This window comes from Amphiprion ocellaris, chromosome 19, assembly GCF_022539595.1.
Source record: "Amphiprion ocellaris isolate individual 3 ecotype Okinawa chromosome 19, ASM2253959v1, whole genome shotgun sequence".
Lineage (NCBI taxonomy): Eukaryota > Metazoa > Chordata > Actinopteri > Pomacentridae > Amphiprion > Amphiprion ocellaris.
In genome coordinates this window covers 7,347,505-7,365,956 of record NC_072784.1, presented here as the reverse complement: position 1 = coordinate 7,365,956, position 18,452 = coordinate 7,347,505, and the positions used below count along the sequence as shown (strand labels likewise).

Here is an 18,452-nt window from a genome sequence, read left to right as displayed (position 1 = left end):
AGTATTAACATTATTTCTATTCACAAGAATAAAATGATTCAGCACAAACTCTTCAAAAGGTGTTTTAAAACAGACTAAATGCTTTAACTGACTGTAAATAATGTTAAAAAAACATCATTGTATTCCTGATTAATGCAAATTTATACAGTGAAACTTAGCACAATGATATTTTTTCTACCTGTGATAAACTATGGATTGCCGTTTTGCTTAATATTAGACAAATAAATGAATAAATAAATAAATAAATTCATTCATTATTTAAATAAGTCCCCTAAAACACCATTTTCTGCATGAATTAGCTATTTATTATGGAATGCCTTTAAAAAAAAACATTAAATATGGGGCCATATTTATGTATTTAATTTTTTAAAATTCCTCTTTAATATAGATTTTTTTTTTACATGTTATAGCTATTTATGGGAGGGCATTTTAATTAATATTAAATAATTATATAAACATTTCTAAGAATTAAGTAAATATAGCATTAGGTAATAAAATCCCCCTGAAATATTGAGGCAATAAACATAAAAGTATATGTTATAATTTAACAAATTATTTTTATTTTTTTTAAATGAGATTTTGTGGGATTTTATTTGTTTGGATTAGCAATGCCATATTTGTTTCTTTCTGCATTGTATAAGTTCAGGCCTTTTATCAGTTTATTTAACTTTTACCTTGCTACCTGCTCTTGAGTAGTCGTGGTGTTGTAGCGCTGAACAAATTCCTCAAATTTTGCCCTCTTCAATAGGGAAACTGGAGAAAAGAGAGTTTAATTCTCATTTTGAATTAATTCTGTCCACATGAACATGCACTAACAGTCAAAAGTTTGGACACACCTCTTCATTTAATGCTTTTTCTTTATTTTCATGACTATTTACATTGTAGATTCTCACTGAAGGCATCAAAACTATGAATGGACACATATGGAACTCTAAAGTAAACAAAAAAGTGCGAAATAAGTCAAAACATGGTTTAGATTTTAGATTCTTCAAAACAGCCACTCTTTGCTTTGATTACTGCTTTGCAAACTCTTGGCATTCTCTCAGTGAGCTTCAAGAGGTAGTAACATAAATCCAGATGTACTCTTTTACAGTTTCGATGTCTTCGGTATTAATCTGCAATGTAGGAAGTAAATAAAAAACACTGAATGAGAAGGTGTATCCAAACTTTTGACTGGTAATGTGTGTGTGTATATATACAGTATATACAGGGTGGGCCATAAGTTTCCATACATAGGAAAAATATGCATTTTATCATTTTATGTTGGACAACCATTTTTATTTCTATAATGTGCTCTATATAATTACCATTGTTTCCAAAACATATTAATACGTGTTTTCCACTGTTGATGAACTTGCATTAGCACAGTTGAAGTTCTGCTTGTAATGGCATTGGTGATACGTTCTTTGAGATGATTTATGTCTCGTATCTTTACCTGATACACCATGGCCTTCAAGTGCCCCCAAAGATAGCGTCAAACACATCTTCTAGGGTATCTGAAACATAAAACAAATATACTTTATAGAATAGAACAGAATAGAATAGAATTTATTGCCACTGTTACAGAAAACAATGAAAATCGGTTTGGTACTCTCTGAATAGCACCATTGAAAATAGACTTTATAACACACTCTAAAATATATACAACATAAAAGCAAACTCTAAAAATATATACAACATAAGAGCAAATGTACAGTACGGAAACGGTTCGTGGTTAGAGACCTGCTCTACACATGATTATTGCACATGAAATATGGATTGCACTGACATAAATATTGCACATTTATACATTTTCCTATATATGGAAACTTATGGCTCACTGTGTGTGTGTGTGTGTGTGTGTGTGTGTGTGTGTGTGTGTGTGTGTGTGTGTGTATATATATATAAAAATAAAATTTTCATTGGTTTTATATATATATATGAAAATTTAATTTAGAAAGTAAGATGAATATGTGTGTGTGTGTGTGTGTGTGTGTGTGTGTGTGTGTGTGTGTGTGTGTGTGTGTGTGTGTGTGTGTGTGTGTGTATATATATATATATATAAATAAAATTTTCATTGGTTTTATATATATATATATGAAAATTTAATTTAGAAAGTAAGATGAATATGTGTGTGTGCGTGTGTGTGTGTGTGTGTGTGGGGGGGGGAGACCTCTAAGCTCGCATTGTGATATTCAGATTCAGGGGATCTTTTTAAACTTCAAAAAAATGTAGGGAAAAAGAGAAAACATACAGTGAATACAACAACACGTCATTACATAGACAGCTGAAACATGCTTAGAAACAACACGGATCATTACGTGTGGTACATTTGTTTACTCTCGCGTGGATGCCGTCATGTTCCCCGGGATCAGACGCCCTCTGGTGGTCGCTGCTCGGTCCGCACTCCGCTCCTCCTCCCCTCGGTGATCAACAACCAGCCTGGTGATATAATATGCTGGCTAAAGCTCCACACAGAAGCAAAATGGCCGATAGTAAACTAACCGATCATACAGCGTCTGACAGTCATCAAGGGGTTATGCATGTTTTGTTTACAGCTTGAGAACTACAGTCGCGTTAAAAGGATACTCGCCTTTCTTCATTTTTTTCTACGATTAACATTTCGCCTTTCGGTGATGTCATTTCTTATTCAATTTAGCCTTGAAAGCCTCGAAGAACTAGCTCGCTAGGCTAGCAACCTTGCTAGCCTGCTAGCGGTAGGTCTGCAAGAATTTTTGCACAGAAGCACTTTATGTCCTGTGTGATTCCCGAGGTGAGTATTGAGCACAAACGTAATGCTTTCGGTACCTTTCACGGCATATTGCTGCTTAACCACATTCGTTATTTCTTCATTTGCACCGCCGACATTTGGGTTTCTCCGTGTTAGAGTAGCTTCGTTTGCTACGCGTTGAAATGCTGAAGAAACGTCACATAAGTTCGTCGTTTAATTTGGCTCTGTCGACCGTTAGCTGGCCAGCTGTCCGCTCCCTGACCTGTCAGGGGTGTTTCCGTGCCCAATGTAGAGTTATAATAGTAAATTATGTTAGTGGAAGGAATTGTGGTTGAGAATTAAGGGTATATCGGTGGTTCGTATGACGTGCCAGTTGTCTGCAGTCAACTGTGCGGAGAGGCACCTTGCTCTGTGACAGCTTACCGCCGAGAGCCCCCGGCTCTTTAGGTCAAAGCCTCACCAGTGCTTTAAAGTCGGCTACCATTAGCTAGCTGCTCACCGACAGAAGCTCTTCTGGTGGTTTCTGGTCGCCGCACAGCTATACCTCACTGGCCTTATTTACAGGAGATTCCGCTGGTTTGTTATGCAGCCACAGATGTTTACCTCATAGGGGTTCTCATGAAATCCATAAACTAATTTTTCACGCAAATGGTGCACCGTGCAGTGAAGGGTTAACACTTTAAGTTGTCCAGTTAGCTTACATTAGCTCTGTGTGTGTGTGAGACATGGTGCTAATCATGTGCAGCTTAGCTAACAGAAGCACTTGGCCCAGTCGTATTTACAGCTCTGTGGAAGCTTTAATTTCCCACATGTAGACGGGGTTTTTCTCTGCACCTTCCGGTATGTTTTTTTTCCCACTAAAACCGTCTCACGGGACTTGGATGCGAGTTGTGTGTGTTTGCTTATTGCATATGTTTACTTTCGGCAGGGTGGGAGGCAGGTGTGAGGTAGCAAAAGAGCGTGTGTCCTTCATGACACTGGACAGATCACTCATTCATCGTGTACTCAGATTGAAGCTGGTATCCTCTGGATCATGCTGCCATTGCAATCTCTTCTGTGATGCAAAAAACAAGTGACCTTTCCAGAAATGTTGCAGCGTTCAAAGCCATATGTTTGTTTGCCCGCTGCCTGTGTTGTCTCTTGGTTGGAATCGCAATCGTTTTCTGGTTAATGAATTATGCAGTGAGAAGCTAGGCTACCAAGGGCTGTTGTCAAGCTGTCTGCCCCTGGTTAACATTACAGTCCTTACAACATCGACTGTGTAGGAGGATACTTGGCAGTGATCTCATGAGTACATATTATTAATTTGGAGTCGAAGACTGTATATGCGCGTCTGTGTGTGTGAATTGTATGCTTTCGTGAGCATTAAATTACATTCATTGTGGCTTGAGTAACATAAATAATTTAATGTGTACATTTCTCTGTACAGACAGGAGAATCAAGAAGGGGAACAGTAGTTCATGGAAGACAAGAAAAAGAAGAAAGAAGATAAAAAGAAAAGGGAAACCTCTCAGAAGGTACACCATGTTTTGACTTTTCTTGAATATTTCATAGAAAATCTGTATGGCATTCCTCTATCAAGAGCATTGCAACTTTCTTGGTTAGAATAGTGTTTTTGAATTGAAGCTGATATAAGTCAAAATTAATTGTCCTTTTCAGTATTTTCAACATTTTGGGCTTATTATGTTTGCTTTAACAGTGCCTCGCTAGTATAAATTTGTCGTAATAAGATCAAACTGCAGTCTTCGTGTATTTATATGTCAGTGTTTATATTTTTTCATCTTGCTCTCTAAATTAAACTTTTCTCTGTTTTGCATCTGTCTTAATTCTTTCAGGTGCCAGAACAGAAAATCAAAGGTAGGATTTTTTAAATGTCCCTTTCCCTTTCTCACCAGTTATTGCATATTACTGTCAGTGACACGACTTCTGTGTCTTAAACGTGCTTCAATCAGCACTGCCCAATTCATATAGAATGTTTAAGGTGTTGTGATTAAAAGTATTTCTGATTGTGATTGTCCAGACTGTTTCTCTGTTTTTGTCACACCAAAGACCAACAGTGAGTCACACCCTTACCTATGTGTGTATTTCAGTGCCAGAATCAGCCAAGCCCTCCTCTTCCCAGCCACTCGCAACCCCAGGCTCAGTGTCCCCCAGCCCTGGCCCTGTTGCCCCCTCATCCCCCAGTCCTGGTGCAGTCGGGGTTTCTGCCCAAGTTCCTCCTGGTGGCGGGAACAATGCAAAGCAGCGGACTGCTGTGGCCAACGGACAGCCCTCCTCCTCCGTCTCTGGAAGTCAGACCTCCCAGCAGCAGCGATACATGTCTAGAGAGGTTCCGCCGCGATTTCGCTGCCAGCAGGACCATAAAGTGCTACTGAAGAGGGGCCAGCCACCGCTGTCCTCCATGCTGCTGGGTGGAGGAGGAGGCGAAGGGGGTGCAGGAGGGGTTGGAGGAGGCAGTGGCTGGGCAGGTGCCCCACCTCTTCCGTCGCAGGGAGCAGATAGCCCCAATGCAAACACAGCTGGAGGCACAGGTGGGCTCATTTCTGAGAACATGCTCAACTTTAATGCGTAACCCACACACCACAATAGTAGTTTTTTGCCTTAAATTAGCAAAAGTCCAGTAACTTGCTTCTGTTTAGAAACACCACAGTGCATTTTACATGTTATCCAGCAGCCATGTAAAGTATTTTACAACAGAATACAGTCAATCAGACCTTCTGCTTGAAGAATTAAGTAATTTGTAAAGCTGTACATGACAATAGTGCCATGCATTTACTGTACCTACTATTCATTTAAGAAGGACCACTTGTTGGAAAATTCTCCTAGTTATTCGTTGGTGTTGTTGATGGTTAAATTGGCAATTCAATTAATATTTGCCTTTTTTTCCATAGATTCCAACCTGGGTTCATCTTCCCCTTCACCTCCCAACTCCTCCTCATCCTCATTATGTGTCGCTGCTCTGTCGTCTTCTTCTACTACTACTACTACTTCAACTTATGCAAATTCCACATGGGGGGCAGGCTCTGGCAGCCAGTCCTCTTCTCAGGGCTGCGGAAAGGTGATTGTGGATGGGACTGACCTGGAGGACTGGCCCAGCATCATAGGTGGGGCCAAATTAAGTTCTGATGGGGCTGGAGGAGGAGGGGTGCAGGAGCAAGACTGCCCTGGTAACAACAACAGTAGTGCCTCATGGAGTGAGAGAAACATCCAGCAGGGAGGAGGAGTAGGGAACATGGACAATCCTTCCCCACCTCGTTCTTCTCCTCTTTCCTCCTCTTCCTCACTTAATGAATGTGTTCAGTCAAGTGGTGGTGTGTGGGTCTCTTCCACCTCATCTCAGGTGGAGGCAGGGCTAGGATCAGCAGCATTTTACAATTCCAAAGTCTCCCATCTTCTTCCTGGGCCTCAGGAGAGCCCTGTGGGTGGCAGCAGTGTCACTGGTGCCAATTTCAACCCTAACGTGAACCCCTCCGCCTGGCCTGCCCTGGTGCAGACCGGGACATCAACTTCGGCTAGCGACAGCCTTCCACTACACTCATCCATCACTTCAGCTTCCTCATTCTCTGCCAGCACCACCCTCATCACCACTCACAGTCTTTCATCTGTGAATCAGTCTGGTCTCTATCAGCAGCACACTGAAACAGCTGTGGGAGCCAGGAGTGGAGAACAGCAGCAGCACTTAGGAAACCCCGGGCCAGAGTCGTGTTCAGGTGGGGGAGCACGAGAAGCAGGACCAAATCAAGAAGGCGACAGTGAGGGAGACTGCAGCGGCGTTGCTAGCGAAGGAGAGGGAGGTGGTCATCTTTCTGGCTCTTCGTCTTCCTCCTCCGCTGCCTCTTCTTCTTGGAGATCAATGCCTCCAGTGTCCACAGACCTCAGTGCAGGTGCCTCAGAGGCAGATGGGTGGGGTAGTGGAGGGACTGGAGCTCAGGGGCAGGAAGGGAATGTTTGGGGCTTTGGTAGCCAGGGTGATAAGGCAGGGTGGAGCAGGGGAAATGGTGGTGGTTCAACTACCCCAGTGGTATCTCAGGGAGCGTGGGAAGGAAGTAGTTCAGAAGCAGAGTGGGGTGGTACTACAGAAGGTGTGAGTTCGAGTCATTTAGCAATAGGAAGTGGAAGAGGAGGAGATGGGAGCAGCATCAGCAGTAGTGCAGGCAGTGTAGGTATTGGAGGCAGCAGTTTGGAGGAGTCTGCCTCACCAAAGTTTGCAACTGTTACAAAAGCTTGGGACAATCAGAAAGGGATGGAAAGTGGGGATGGAGCAGTTGGGGAGTGGGGAGGAGGAGGGCAGGGTGGAGGCACTGGAGGTGGTGGACCCTCATCTTCCAGTGGAGGAGGATCCATAGCTGGCAGTGGCGGAGGAGGAAGTGGTAGTGAACATAAACAGGAGCGATCCTCATCTGCGCGCCTCCGCTCCAACCAGACCGCCGATGCTGAAGTGGCCTTACTTAGCATGCTCAATCGATCTGACCTGGACCCCAAAGTTCTGTCTAACACAGGCTGGGGCCAGACCCAGATTCGACAGAATGTGGCCTGGGACTTGGAAACTGCAAAAGGAGTAGGGAACAGAAATGAGAGAAATTCTTCATCTTCATCTGCATTCTCATCAGCAACCATGAACACTACCACTAGTCGCAGTCCTGGGTACCCGTCTAACACTGGTTCAGTAACTAATGATACATCTACTGGCAGACACACCACCAGCCTAAACTCTGGCCCTGCTACAGTGAGGGATGGCTGGGATGGGGGCGCTACCCAGTCCACCTGTGGTCCTCACATGCCTAGTAGCTCTATAAGGAAGCCAGGATCTCCAGAAGAAGAAGACGGCAACCTGAGTAAGGCAGCTGGAGGCTGGGGTGATCTCCCACCTGAAAGCCAAGGGAAAGCATGGGGGACTGAAGAACAACAATGGAGTGGTCGCAGAGGAGGAGGAGGAAGAGGAGGAGGAAACTGGAGAGACTTTGGAGAACAGGGTAGTGGGTGGGTAGATAGTCCAGAGGATAAAGATACAGGGGGGTGGAAAGGGACTGGAAGAGGGGAGACAGGCGGTTGGGGAGGACAGTGTGGAAGAGGAGGAGGAGACTGGGGACAGAGAGACTCTACACCTGGAGGAGGGTGGGGAGATGGGAAAAGTAGAGGTGGAAGCAATTCTGACGAGGGATCTTCCTGGGGTAATTTGGATGAAGGGGGATCTCAGCGCGGAGGATGGGGAGGGGGAGATGTGGGTGGAGGTAAATCCCGCCAGGACTGGGGGAGTGCCAAGACCCACACTGCAGCAGCACAGATACCAAACAGCCAAGTGGCACCAATTAAAGCTCCAAATCAACAGCAGCACCAATCACAGGGCCAGCAACCACCAGGAGGTCCCATGCAAGGAGGGTGGAACAGCCGGTCAAACGTTGGAGGTGGAGGTCCACCTTCCAAGAATCAGAACCAAAGTTCGGGCTGGACCTCTGGACCGATCCCCCAAATCTCTGGGGGTGGAGGGGATTCCCTGGAGCCCAGTGGCTGGGAAGAACCTTCCCCTCAGTCCATCAGTCGCAAAATGGATATTGATGATGGCACGTCAGCCTGGGGAGACCCAACCCGTTACAACAGCAAGAATGTGAACTTGTGGGACAAGAACAGCGCTACGCCAGGCCAAAGCCATGGTCAGCAGGCTCCACCACCATCCATGCAGCAACAGGCACCTAGGAGGCAGCAGAGCATGCAGCACAGCAGTAACACAAACCCTGGTAGTAGTGCAGTGGGTAAGAACAAGCACCATTACAAATAGTGTTTTTATCAAACATTTATTACATAGTGTCAGTTTTAATAGTAACCCACTGACCTTACTGACTACTTTTCACAAAGTGTTTAACTTTTTTTCCTTCTTCTTTTCATCTTGTATCATCAATGTCCAGGTCCAGGTATGTGGGGTGGAGGCACACAAACTGTGGATAATGGTACAGCTGCATGGGGCCAGACATCAGAAGCAACAGGTTGGGGTGATCCAGATGAGCCTGGAAAAGGTTCTGGCTGGGGCAACCCTTCACCCAACGCCGGTAAACCTGGTGAGAGTAAAAAAAAATATCTGTCAGCATTATAACATCTGAGTTCTGAGTTGTTGGCAGTCACTAGAGTTTTTAAACCTGGTGCCTCAGCCCCACAAGCCTACAAATCAAGCAACATTACACATCTTTCAGTATGACTGGGTTTTACATATTTCCACAACTCAAGTTCAAAATAGAGGATATCTTGAGAAATGACTACAGGTTTTGCCATAACTCTCTTCTTTATTTTTGTTGCAGGCACTAAGTCGATTGAAAGCTGGGGTGGGAAGGGAGATGGCTCCATTGCAGCATCTCGTCATCCTAGCTGGGACGAGGAAGATGATGGTGGTGGAGGGGTCTGGAACAGCACTGGCTCCCAGGGAAGCAGCTCTTCCTTCAACTCTGGAGGCTGGGGTCAGACTCATGGAGGAAAGAGAGGCAACATCAAGGTACGAAAATGAGGTTGAAGGGCAGACACACAAGTTTATTTGGTCTTGCTTTGTTCATTGTATTAAGACACAGTAGTTCTCGTTTTGTTTAGTAATTTTTTCAATTCTTTTTTTTGACTAAGAGTAATGTTTTAATTCTTTTTCTACAGAGTGGAGGAGACAGCTGGATGAACCCAGTGTCACGTCAGTTTTCAAATATGGGTCTTCTGGTAAGATTTCTTTTCATTAATGTCCCAGATTAGTCATGTTATTCTGATTTATAGATTCTCGGTGAGGCATTTATCCCCGTCCTGTGATGTCACTAAATTGCTTTGCTGTTTTTCAGGGTGATGATCCAGTTGTTGACAAAAAGATGGAGGGAGACAAGAGAGGAATAACTGATTATAATGGAGAGATGCGGAGGGGAGGACGAGGTGGAGGAGGTTACCGTATGCCTAGTTCCAAAGACATGGGGCCTGTTGACATGGGGCCCTATGGTGAAAAGGTGAGTCTGTCTGTGGTGGTGACTAGTATTTGTTTTCATTCAAAGCTGTCTCTTTCATTTTGCATTATTTCAACTTTGATATTGACCAAATCAGCTATATATTACTGTATCTTTTTCCATTGTACTCTAGATGGGTGGCCATGGAGTGTTTGTCGGCAGTGGCGGAGGGATGCCTCAGCCACGAGGGATGCACCAGCCTGGCATGCATCCGATGAACCCCTCCCAGGGGTTACGTGCTCAAGTGCCTCATCAGTTCCTGTCTGCTCAGGTCTGTGTCTTCTGTGTCTGATGCTGTTTTTGTGAGAAACTGCGGTGCTCGTGTATGTTACCAATATTGTCTTCACATAAGCAAAAGTTTGGTTGGTTCTCTGATTTTCATAAATAATATCAGGCTAAAGGGTGACATTTAGGAGACTGTTAACACAGTGTTAAGACATTATGAGATCATTTTGTTGGTTTATTTTGTGTGCTATATGCCACCTGTTAAATTGTTTTGGTTTTCTAGCTTTCCTTAGTTCTCTGTTCATTAGACATCTTGTAAAACTGCAAAACAGGAGGTCATCTGGCCTTAGACATTAATGCACCTTGCAGAACATTTCATTTAGCGTATTTAATCGTAATATGCTATCGTATGCCATTAGAATTTGCTAGGTGTTAACAGACCAAAGACTATGTCTGCCCGACTACATACAGATTCATTTCCACTGCAAGTGACGTATGTCACAGGCACATAACCTGTCTCATGCACCAAAGTGTAAATGGGACAGCTATTTTTAAAAAAAAAAAAAAAAATCGGAATTTACTTAATTTTTTGCCATTCATACATTTGAAATTACTAGAACTTGATGAATGTAGCGTCCCTGTTTCTCATGATTTGCATTGTAGTTGCAAGTATTAATCAAAGCTGCTATTTATGTATGTATGTAACGTGCAGGTGCCGGGTCCCATGCTGAAGCAGATGCCCTCTCCTGGCGGCAGTGTGGGTGGAGTAGTCGGGGGAGTAGGAGGTGTTGGTGGAGTCGGAAGTGTTGGAGGGGTGGGTGGTGTTGGTGGAGGAGTGTTCCCTCATCAGATTTCCCCACAGCAGCTAGCAATGCTCAGCAACATTTACCCCCACATGCAGCAGTTTCACTTGGTATGTGGCCAAATGTTACATTGATTGATTCACTGAAATTAATATTCCATTGTTTTGTCATACTGATGCGTTTTTAAATACATGGTTAACTGTAGTGAATTTACCATTAATAACCATTTTTATAACTTTTTCACAATTTGGGTTATTAAAGTGCTTGAGCACAGGCCAAGATATTTTTTGTTAATGGCAGTCTCCGACCATTTTTCCCCATCCAAACCTCAGGCTTGTCAGCTTCTGCTACAACAGCAGCAACAGCAGCAGCAGCTCCTGCAGAATCAGAGGAAGTTCCCTCAGCCTCAGCCTCTCAGGCAGCAGCCAGACCCACAGCAGGTGAGCATGACCATACTACAGCTTGATACCACAGCTTACAAGGCTTTAACCTCCACTATTACATTTTGCTTCTGCAACAGCATTGTCTTGCTCATTCTACAGACAATAATAAACGGGAAGTGGTCATACGTTGGTTAGAGCTGTTCAGAAGTTGGATTAATTAGCTGAGTTGTAGTTGAGAACCATACACAAGATAGTAGAGCAATATATCCTCTGTGTGCTAATAAATACTTGACCAATACGATTTCTGTGCACCACTCAATTATTCAGACTAGGTACTATTAAACTATATGTTGTTGAATAAGGTGTTAATGCACGCAAACCATTTGTGACAGTTCATCCTGTTCTGTTTTGGATCTGTGGTCCCTAGCTGGCGAGGATTATGGCTATTCTGCAGCAACAGAGACAGCATCAGCAGGGTGGAGTTGGAGGAGCAGCACCAGGAGGAGGGAGCTCCAAACTGTCCCCCTCTCACCTGGGAGGAGGCCTGTCCAAACAGGCCATGGTAGAGCCCCTTCCACATCCTGGAATTGGGGGACCCCTATCAGACCTTCATGCCAAAACGCAAGGGATGTACTCTGGTAAGTCAGACTACCAAAATGTTTGTGGTTAGACTCCTTGAACGGAAAAATAGTAGAATGTCATGAACCCTTGAATGACTGCACTTTTCCTTTTGCCAGGTCTTACCCCTGGTGGCAATCTGTCAGGACTGGAGCTAAGTCCAATGATGGGGGGGATGAAGGACATGGGAGGACAGCAGTCCCGGTTCAAATGGATGATGGAGGGACACTCCCCAGCTCCTTCACCACCAGACACCACCCTTCACAAAAATGGTAGGTTAACAGAGTATTGGTAGCAGAACTTTTACAAATGTAGAATTTTTCATTTTGGTAAAGCACAGCTCCTCTGTGAATCCAAGTGATTTGAAAAGTAATCATGTCAATCTGACAATATTTCTCTCTTCTGTGTCCTTTCCCAGGCCCTTTACCCAGTGGTATAAAGGTTAGAGGGGGGTCCCCTTACTCCCAGTACGAAATGCTGGGCAGTGATGGTTTAGGGATTCCCCCTCAGGGCTCGGCAGACAACTGGCACCGGACACCAGGAAGTAAAATGGGGAACAAACCTGCTACATCTAGTTGGCCTCCAGGTGAGTTTATCTTTCTCTGCTACTTGTTCCCAAACATAATGAGATAGGATCTGAGGCGGAAATGTATTTTTAGCTGAGGCTGTTGTGCCAGTTTTCATTTTAGCGACTGACCAAAAGCTTGGTTAATGTTTTTTATTGTCGGATAACAGAGTTCCAGCCCGGTGTGCCCTGGAAGGGAATACAGAGTAGTGGAGACCCAGAGTCTGATCCCTATATGACCCCTGGCAGTGTTCTCGGCTCCCCAGGATCCCCGAGCCTCAACGACTCTGACCACCAGTTACTGCGAGACAACATAGGTATTTGACTGAGTGCACCTCACATTTTAATGGGCATCGTTGTTGGTTTTAGTAGGGATACTTCATAGTGTTATTTGCAAGTGTGACAGCTAAGAAATCACCAGATTTGTGTTACAAGTTCTGCTTTTGTCCAAAATAAAGCAAAGAACAGACTACATGGACTTACTGTGGTAATGATATTAGTCACTTTTGACATGAAGCTGAAGGACTGGATGAAAGCATTTTAAATACTATTATCTAATCTGTTCTACAGCTTAAGGTGCAGTTGTTAATTGAGCGCATTATGTTAAGTTCCCTTTTGAAGCTGCAGCTCGTTGAGGATTAGGGCTGAGCAATAAATCAATTCACCACTAGCTGTTGTCACTGGTGGAAAATAATTGTTTCATTTATTTTGAGAAAATGCACGACTCATATTTTAACCAGGCTTTTACCAAAAAGCTTAAAATGTGAAACTGAAAATGACACTTCTACCCTGGCCTCTTTCCATACACCTCACAGGTGTTATCAGGACTCGAGTGCCGGGTGCCGCAGATGCAAGTGCAGCAACAGTTTTATCTTAAAAAAACAAAAACAAACTCAACAGTTTTTGAAAAACTTGCCCTGGTGACGTTTATTTTAATCAGAAAGTCTTACGTCAGAGATTTGATAGCTTTCTCCACAGGCTCCGTCTACCGTCCTGCTGAAGTGTTGATGCCTTTTCTTGTTTACCACAGCATTCAGATAACCTTGTAATGTTTTTTAGGGCCAAACCCCTCCCTTAACACCTCGCTGCCTTCACCTGGTGCCTGGCCCTACAGTGCCTCAGACAGCTCCCTCAGCAATGCACACAGCACAGGTACGTGTTTGTTTTTAGTTCGCTTTCATGTATATAATGTATGTCATTTTGTATTTTGACTTTTGAATCTGTTTTATTTTCATTAGCACAGTGGTTTGACTTTCAATTTGTCTCCATTACTTCGATTGTGTTAGTACTTTATTTAATCTACAAGTTATGCATGTTCTGCTACAATGCCAGATGAGTGGACTGTACTCTGCCCTCTCCACTCCCATTTCTGTGATTTGTTTTTCAAAACTAATTTCCCCCCTCCTCTTTCTCCCACTCCCCACTTCCTTTTCAGGAAAGTACTCGGAGTACAAGCCCAGCTGGCCTCCAGAGCCCATCGGACAAAACAAGCTGTGGAAGACCAATCGCAACAGCTCACAGCTGCCACGCCCCCCTCCTGGTCTAACCAATCAGAAACAGGCCTCGCCGTCCCCATGGGGTACTGGAGGTCCACGGTTGGCTCGGAGCTGGGGAGGGGGTGGGATGAATCAAGAGTCAAGATTTGGGCCAGGTACTTTTTACAGGGAAATTGTTTCGTAACCATTTCTCAGCTTGTACATTTTTCAACTTACGACTTAACTGTATATGATGAAGAGGACGATTTTGACAGTGATACGACTCAGATCTCACTGCAATATCATGACACCTTGTATGCAAATTTTGCTCAATGTAATTAAAATATCATACGTATTATTTTTGTTTGTCATCAACCATGACATCCAGGCTGTGTTAATCATTGTTTAATCCTTGTCTCCTCTGCTTGTCTCTTCCCATCTTGTCTTTTTCCTTTCTAGGCTCAGCTTGGAGTGATTGTGTTGCCTCCAGAGGCAGCTGTTGGTTGCTGCTGAGCAACCTGACCCCTCAGGTAAGAGAGGAAAGGAGGGGACTGTTTGAGAGAGATAGAAAACCCGAGAGGATAATAAATCGACAATTAACAACGTTGCAGCCAAGTAAATGTGCAGTCTATAAACGGAGAGAGCACAGAAGAGTGAGAGGTTAAAGAAAAAAAAACGGTAGTATGCTGGGCAAGCAATGGAGAATTCAAATTTATGCCATATTTGATACGAGTGTTTCTGAGATCTCTTCACAAGATCAGTCATTATATCCAAAAGCAGATGTACATAATCACTTATGGTGACTTTGATGTGCAGTGTGGGTCAGGAGATGCCTGTTTTCCATTGGATTTGGATCACTTTTGGCCCATGTTGTGCATTAAACAGTTAACTGCCTTTTAATCAATGATAGCAATTTGGCAAGTTAAGCTGTCTTATTCTATTTTAGATTTTGCTAGTTTAAAGAAAGTTATGGTAAATCAAAATTTTCTATTGGTACTAATTTTAAAGATTTACTTCCATTTAATTAATCATGTTTTAATTGTCTAATTAAACCAAGAAAATTTACAGTTCCATTTTTTGGGGACAAATCTATTTAGAAACCTACAGGCAGACACAATAAGCAGAAGAAGGTCAAGCTTGCATAGAAAATTATAAAATATTTAAATTGAAAAACTATATGCAGTGCAATATACAAAGCCAATTCACATAAGTTGGTGTAATATTTGTGCCAAAAGTGATTACAACAATTAGTTTTAGCTTTGACCTGCATGTCTTTTTGATCTAGTCCAACAACTCAAAAAGCATCAGATTTCTTAATATTTCTTCTGGAGTATTTCTTGTGTCAGGTTTAACAAGGTTAAATACCTTTACCACAACACTTTATCATGGCCGTTAAGTAAAACAGCTGCCTAAACTGATTGTTCAGGGTTTGAATTCAAAAGCATTAAACCGCTGTGCTCATTAATCTGTATTCCCCTTCAGTCTGTCTTACGCAAATTAGTCAGAACCATGCGTGACCCAGCTGTAATTGGATTGTGAAGTTGGATGAGCCATTTAATCAATTAGGGTTTGCACAAATGACACTCACATAACACCGCTCTTGGAAAAGCATAGAGATGAAAATGTTTAATTATCTCTGGACGAAGTTTGTTTCACAAATACAGACGTTATTCAGTATTGCATTCGGCCTTACTCCCTGCCCAAGGCTTGCATAACTTGTATGTCTTAATGTAACTGTCACACAATCACAAATCAATAAAGCCGTAGTGCACAGTCTGCATTTATTATTAATAAACAGTTTTTCATACACATAACCATTGTTGGATAACTTTCTTGATACCCTGACCTTTCTGTGGCCTCATAATTGACGACTGAAGACAATGGATAATTACCGTAGAGGTGTCACATCACGGACAAACGCACAAAATGTTTTATACTTAACTATTGTTTTTCCCCGCAGATCGATGGCTCCACGCTGAGGACTATCTGTATGCAGCATGGCCCCCTGCTGACCTTCCACCTTGGCCTGACCCAGGGCAGCGCTCTGATTCGTTACAGCAGCCGGCAGGAAGCAGCCAAGGCCCAGGGTGCACTTCACATGTAGGTTTACCTGTACCCTCAACAATACAGTCAATATTGAACTGCAAGGCCCTCAGATGACTGGTGTTGAGAATTGGTGTTATTGATCTTACTGAAGAGCCTTGTCTTCTACCTTCTTTCCAGGTGTGTTCTGGGCAACACCACAATCCTGGCGGAGTTTGTGAGTGAAGAAGAAGTTGCTCGCTATTTTGCACATTCCCAGGCCGGAGGGGCAGAGGGGGCCAGCTCAGGAGGAGCAGCAGCAGCTGGTGGGACGCAGGGTTCATCTGGAACGGGCACCACTGTGGCCAGCAGTGGAGGAAGCTCCCCAGGGAGTGAGCGGGCAGCAGTGGGCGCAGCTTCAGGTGGAAATGGAAACGGCGGAGGAGGGGAGAGCGGAGCAGCGGTTCTAACTAGTGTGAGATCCTCTGGCTCTGGCTGGCAGAGTCTCGATGGTACAGGCAGTTCATCAGAAACCTCTTCAGCCCAAGGACCCGGGCTGGGGATATTTTCCCAGTGGAGCACCAATGGAGCCGGCGAGGGAGGAGGCGTTGGGGGAGTCGAGTCCGGGAGGTCTGGGCTGTGGGGGGGCATGACTGCAGGATACCCCAGCAGCAGCCTGTGGGGGGCACCGCAAATGGAGGAAAGGCACCAAATGGACAGCCCTGCCGGATTGTTGCCCGGCGACCTGCTGGGGGGAGGAGCTGACTCCATCTGACGAGCCCCTCCGTTTGTACGTGTAGGTTTGGACACACTGATACAGCATACACTGGGATACATATGTACTTACTATGGCACACACACAAACACATTTACATTGTATGCATATTAATGTACTACACATATACACATGTGCATACATATACATGGTATGCATATTAATGTGCACACACAACGCAGAAATGTGAGACATGCTTACACACATTCTCGTGGCCAGACTTAAGCTATTATATAAACAAATGCAGGGACTGTTAGATGTGTATACAGCCTTTTTCCACAGATGAAGATTTCAACTGCTTAGACTTGAAACCTGAAAAAAAAGAATGAAAAGTCAGTTGGTCTGAAAGACTTGACTGGATTGCAATGTGCTTAGTAAATAGGGGACTTTTCAACAGATTTACATACACATGCACACACCAAATACAGAGAAGCCTTCAGACAGATAGGCACTGTAAACAGCATTACCTTCATCGTATAAGAGAACTTAAAACTACTACATGATGTGAGGTTAAAAGTGCAGTTTGTATTCACATCCCCTTAAAGACGGAGATCGAATCCAAACAAATGCAAACAGCTCTGATTGACAACAGAACTGTATCTTACTGTGTTAAGTTTGTTTTTTTTTCTGTTTGTTTGTATGTATGGTTTTGATTTTTTGAACAGTGAAAATATTGAAAAATGTCATTGTTCTGTTTTCAAAATGCTGACCTCCTACTGTTGTATCTCACGCACTCTTTCTCTGTTATTCTTTCTTGAACATGTTTGTTACTGTTGCAGTGATAAATGTTAAATTGCTGGCAGTTTGAGGCTATGATGCATTTCTCCATGTGTCGACGCTGTGCGCAGTGTCACACAACTATATGAGTATGAGTGTGAGACTGAGACCAAGTAAGTGGATTAAACCACCGCAGTTGTTGTGCGTGTGTGTGAATGTGAGGATAATGTGTGTGCATGTTAATGCCTGTCATAATGTGGGCAAGGCTGCTTACTATACAGAAGGTCTATACAAAAATGTTTTGAGTGCATTCGGTATACTGCTGACTGTGTGTTAAGAAATATTGGCACTAATGCTTATTTTTTTTCTCTCATTTGAAGTTGTTTTTTTTTTTTTTTTTTTTTTTTTTTAGCAGACTTGTCTTTTTTATTGTCCGACCTGCAATAATAAAAAAGAACATTTTAATGACACAAAGAGCTGAAGGCATATGCGTTGAGAAAATGGACATGCCAAATCTTATCAAACTGTGTGGAGTGGGAGGGAGGGGTGGGATGGGTTGTTTACAGATGCAGAGTAAGCGTTACCGTACGTTTTTAATGTTCTGTTGTTGTGTATTCGTTTTAAATTAAGACAGGCTTTAACACTCCTGTTCAGTGTTTTCGTTTTGAGATTTTACAAAGGAAAAATTTATTTAAACAAATGAGAACAAGATTAATAAAGATGAAAGTATTGGCTTCTAAATTTGTCCTTGTAGTTTTTAATCTCTGTTACAATGCACATATGAACACTAATAATAAATGCTTTGTATGTTGATAAAGAAAAAACACATTTTGCACTGTAGCTCATGCCAAAGAGACTATTAGAGGAAATGTTTATGGACGGGACCAGAGAAACAAGCCAGCAGGTTTGCCACCTTCTTATTGCCATTTACAAACCAATCCTATTTAACACCCACGTCATCCTGCAGTTATCTAATGATTACTGTATTAATTACATACTCTGAGTCCTTCATGTGTTCAGTGACTAAACCGTTGCATACAAAAATGTTAATATAAACCAGTAACTGTTGACTAAACTACTACTAAATATAAAGATGGCACTGAATATAACTGCACCAGACAGATTTAAGTCACATTTTGACACAACAATGTTGATTCTTTCCCAAAACATTATCAACAAGCCTTGGTATTGACCCAG

General features: G+C 43.2%; 1 protein-coding gene across 1 annotated transcript; it reads left to right on the top strand.

The window, feature by feature from the left end:
* Positions 1-2,446: 2,446 nt before the first annotated feature.
* LOC111580802 (trinucleotide repeat-containing gene 6B protein-like) lies at positions 2,447-17,996 on the top strand. Its single transcript, XM_023288700.3, has 21 exons — positions 2,447-2,752; positions 4,140-4,227; positions 4,546-4,567; positions 4,801-5,241; positions 5,602-8,460; positions 8,614-8,763; positions 9,001-9,191; positions 9,341-9,400; positions 9,517-9,675; positions 9,806-9,943; positions 10,610-10,810; positions 11,033-11,140; positions 11,511-11,721; positions 11,821-11,973; positions 12,120-12,287; positions 12,437-12,583; positions 13,326-13,418; positions 13,702-13,917; positions 14,201-14,271; positions 15,702-15,841; positions 15,965-17,996. Exons 2-21 carry the CDS (start codon positions 4,171-4,173, stop codon positions 16,536-16,538), a joined length of 6,159 nt encoding a protein of 2,052 aa, XP_023144468.2. The 5' UTR covers positions 2,447-2,752; positions 4,140-4,170; the 3' UTR covers positions 16,539-17,996.
* Positions 17,997-18,452: the final 456 nt, after the last annotated feature.